The sequence below is a fragment of the Hyalella azteca genome, unplaced genomic scaffold, assembly GCF_000764305.2.
Source record: "Hyalella azteca isolate HAZT.00-mixed unplaced genomic scaffold, Hazt_2.0.2 contig9661, whole genome shotgun sequence".
Classification (NCBI taxonomy): domain Eukaryota; kingdom Metazoa; phylum Arthropoda; class Malacostraca; order Amphipoda; family Hyalellidae; genus Hyalella; species Hyalella azteca.
The window spans coordinates 93,962-97,998 of record NW_025939726.1 but is presented as its reverse complement, the minus strand read 5'-3'; the positions used below and the strand labels follow the sequence as shown (position 1 = coordinate 97,998).

Here is a 4,037-nt window from a genome sequence, read left to right as displayed (position 1 = left end):
TAGAGTGACACGACAGAGCTGCGTATGATTGTCATTAAAATGTAAAGGATGGTTGATCGATATACCTACAATATTTGAACAAAATGTGCCACGCTTCGAGTCAAGAAGAGCTATTGCAGACTGCGCGCTGAATGTGGGGAACTACAACCTCCCAGACATCCTGGGCTGGCTGCCAAGGAGGTTCAGTATTACGGGTCGGGGCGTATTCGAAAACTTCACTAAAGAGCTATTCGTAAGTAAGCAAAAGAGTTGGACATATTATAGATAAAATGTTGATGTCTGTAAATTTTAAAAGCGTTATGTTTACTCAAAGGCTTTCTCTGTGTTCATGCCATCCGAATTTAGCAGAATTCAGAATTTAGCATCCGAGAATGCGCATCTGCACAGTAAGAGTTAGATCATCCGGTGACAAACAAGTAATTCCTTTCGATGAATCTTCAGGAAATGAATTCTCCCGCCAACACATTGCATGATGCTTGTCTATTTAAAATTATTCTTCGTTTTCAATGCCGCAACTTCTTACGCCTCGCGGTTGACATCTTGGGGCGCAGTTGGGTCAGGCCGCGGCGCTGACATGCCTGCCAGGCTCGGTGGTCGTGAACGACACGGGCAGCGCGGCTAGCCTTGCGCTTCTGTGTGACGCCAACGTGCAGGGGGGCACCTCTACGGGCAGCTCAGGAGGGTGTTTGCCAGGTTAGCTCCTACGCGCTGACGCTGCAGGTCACCACCAGCACCAGCGTCGGGGAGTGTATGCCAGGTTAACTAATGCAACCGCTGGAACTAGGAAGAGAAATCACAGAAATTGGGGAATGTGTTACATAGAAGTCAAACACATGAGTAAGTACTCTAACTCAATCGATGTTCGACTTGTTTCCCCGATGACAATTCGCTGGATTCGAATTCGTACTTGTTTTTATTAATAAGTAGACTTTTGCAGACATTTTTCAACTGTAAACACCTGGTCCTATTGATGTCGGTTGTCTCCGCTGTGCGGAAAGTTCACTCATTAAAGGTGCCCCTAAACGATCAAGCGGCTTGATCAAAAACTAGTGATTGACCGTGTAGTGATTGACCGTGTAGTGATTGACCGTGTAGTGATTGACCGTGTAATGATTGACCGTGTAGTGATTGACCGTGGAGTGATTAACCGTGTTATTATTGACCGTGTAGTGATTGACCGCGTAATGATTGACCGTGTAGTGAATGACCGTGTAGTGATTGACCGTGGAGTGATGGACCGTGTAGTGATTGACCGTGTAGTGATAAACCGTGTAGAAACGTTTTTGACGTTGGACGCATATAGCTTGACGGCGCTCGATAAAAAGTTTGCAAGACACAAGCGGCTGAAGGAAGGGATTGATCACTTAGGACTATTTACAGCCAGTATTGCGATCGTCAGTCACGCTGTAGGCTCCAAGGTATTCGCAACTGCAGAATGAGACTGCAGCGAACTCCTCTTTCTTTTTCTCAATGTGAACTTGCGTTTATGATTTTAAGTTGAAATTCATTGTGCTTTTCCTTAATATATTATGAAAAGATATACTTGAAAAATAATTACCTTTAATGTTTACCCTAATTCCTTCGTAATTGCTGAGTAAGTATCCATTATGACGGACTCCAGAGTCTGAGGAGGGATGGAACAATTAAGGGAATTTGAGATCTTCTAAAGCGATGCCAGACGCTAGGTATTTCAGAGTGATATAGTCTCTGATTTGCAAGAATCTCTTCAGGGAATTCGTATCCTTATTTTCAATGGCGGACCGTACTAATTCTATCAAAAATAAAAAATTTCTTAATTAATTCTAATAAATTTCCTGACGTCTTTGTGGTCCAAAATCCCGCAAAAAGTGCAATAAATGTTCATGAGAAAATAGATTTTTCAGTTTGGTATCACTCTTTGCACCAGCGCCGTTTTTAGCGCATTTTCTCATTTATGGAGAAAATGCACTATTGTGCTCGCCATGTCCGTCTGCCTGTCTGTCCGTCCGTCTGTCCGTCCGTCCGTGACCTCAAGTATTCGTCGACGAGAAAATGCGCTCTCTGTCACTCACTGCAGTGAGTACTGAGTTATATTGTTTGTTCTTTTTTTCGCTTTAGAGCATGCCAATGTTAGGGAGAGGAAGGCCACATCCGTATTAGAAACCATTGATCACCACAAAAGTCAACAAAGCAGCTCAAACAAACGCCGAGCAGCAATTGTGTAACGATATCATTTCCGGTGAGAGGAAGGTATTGATCAAGACTGTTTAACGTGTAAAAGGTTGATTGAAGCGCTCGTCAAATCTGTTGACTTGAGCTATTCATCAAGCCGCTTGATCGTTTATAGGGGCACCTTTAGTCTCCTCAAAAGCCTGCAGGCATATAACTCGGTTTTTGTTATTTGTATTTGTTATTTGTAAACAAGGGCATTCCTTTCAGACGTGTTGAACTCGACGATGAGTTCGCTGTACACGCGCGTCAACGAGACCGTGAGTGTCTACAACCAAACTCTACTGACGTACTTAGCGTTCATGTCAGCCCGTCAGCTGACTGACGCTGTCAGGTGCAACCAAATCAACAGCTCCTACATCACAGCCGCTACAAACTACCTGCAAGCCGCGCTATCGCAACTCAACGCTCACATCCTCTCCTCCATCAACCAGACCCTGAACGCCACCGAGCTAGTGGAGATGGTTGTGATGGTGCAGTACCAGCTGTTGAACCTGCGCCACGAGATGGTCGTCAAGGAGGACCAACTGATGAGGGCTGAGGCTGCAGACCTGGACACCACTATCGACGCACAGCTCCGCCTGCTGGACAAGTTGCGAAACGGAGGTAAGTTCTCATCACTATTGCTGTAGTTCAGTACAAATCTTCCTGGAGTGTAATTTTTCATTTGAGTAAAGTATCAATTCATAACGTACATTAAAAAAAATTCAACGTATGCACGATAGTGGCAAATACCTGCAAAAATAATAAATTTTATTTTGAAGTACTGTATTCAAGCCTCATTCTTCCGCTAAGTCATGAATGCACTAATAAATTGCGATGATGAATGCAAGGTAGAGAAACTCGTCTTAATTCGTTGAAACCCATAACTAATAACTTACCAGTGTTACATTGTAAGGTAATGCACTGGGCTACGTATTTCTAAAGTGAGATATTGCCTGAGAACCAGGATGACGCTTAGAAAATGAATATAAAAAATGTAACATTGAAAACAAAAAAATAAGATTCACAATTTGGAAGAGTTCCATAGAAGCTGGTAAATGTTCATAAATTATTTCTCCTTTGATTTTTATCTAGAAGATTCCTAATTTGAAAAGCACACTGAGAAGGAATTGTTTGTTCGTTTAGCATTCCAACATTTCTTACTAAACTGCATTGGCAGCAGAACTGGCCAAGTCTCGTCAAGCCGGTCATCGTGCAGTATGATTTTCATTTGCAGTTCATTAGTACGCTAATTGCAGAATTTGATGAAATGCAATAGTCTACCAGTTTTGCACGAGATGTTGAATTATTTACCAAACCATTAAAGGCTGGGTTCATTATTCTGAAGCTGAAGGTATACATGATACTGTTAAAGCTGGAGGCAACAGACAAAAGTTGGCCTTGCAATATTCTGACTATTTAGGATTCAGCTACTTCATTTTCAGTGAAATGATACAGAAATAAAAATGAGTAAAAAGTTTGTATTGTTTCTAATGAGGATCTAAGCGGTTCCTATATTGATCTCTCAATAACTAATTATCTATTTTTATCCAACAGGTCGCCGAATTTGGGAATAATGTATAATGATTTAATCTTGTATTCACCACCTGTCATTGTTGTATTATTATTTCTTTACCTGCTTATTTTTAATTTGCGTTGGTTTGTTTCAATTTTTTGCTCATCGAATTTATTCACATGTTTGTGATGGCGAGAATGAATATGGACGAATGGAGTATCCTGTGATGGCGCTATGCTTGACAGATGCGACACAGTTAGTGGCGGAGAAACATTGTGGAATCTCTAAGTTTTCGTCACATTTCGTTCTGCATTGTTTGCTCCTAATGTGT

The 4,037-nt window shown here is 41.8% G+C and overlaps 1 protein-coding gene across 1 annotated transcript; it reads left to right on the top strand.

Annotated features, from left to right (window-relative positions):
* The first annotated feature begins 213 nt into the window (after window positions 1–213).
* On the top strand, window positions 214–3,818 carry LOC108670623. The gene is made up of 3 exons (XM_018158092.2): window positions 214–232; window positions 552–693; window positions 2,419–3,818. The coding sequence occupies exon 3, from the start codon at window positions 2,436–2,438 to the stop codon at window positions 2,838–2,840; it is 405 nt and encodes a 134-aa protein (XP_018013581.1). The 5' UTR covers window positions 214–232; window positions 552–693; window positions 2,419–2,435; the 3' UTR covers window positions 2,841–3,818.
* The last annotated feature ends 219 nt before the right edge of the window (window positions 3,819–4,037 follow it).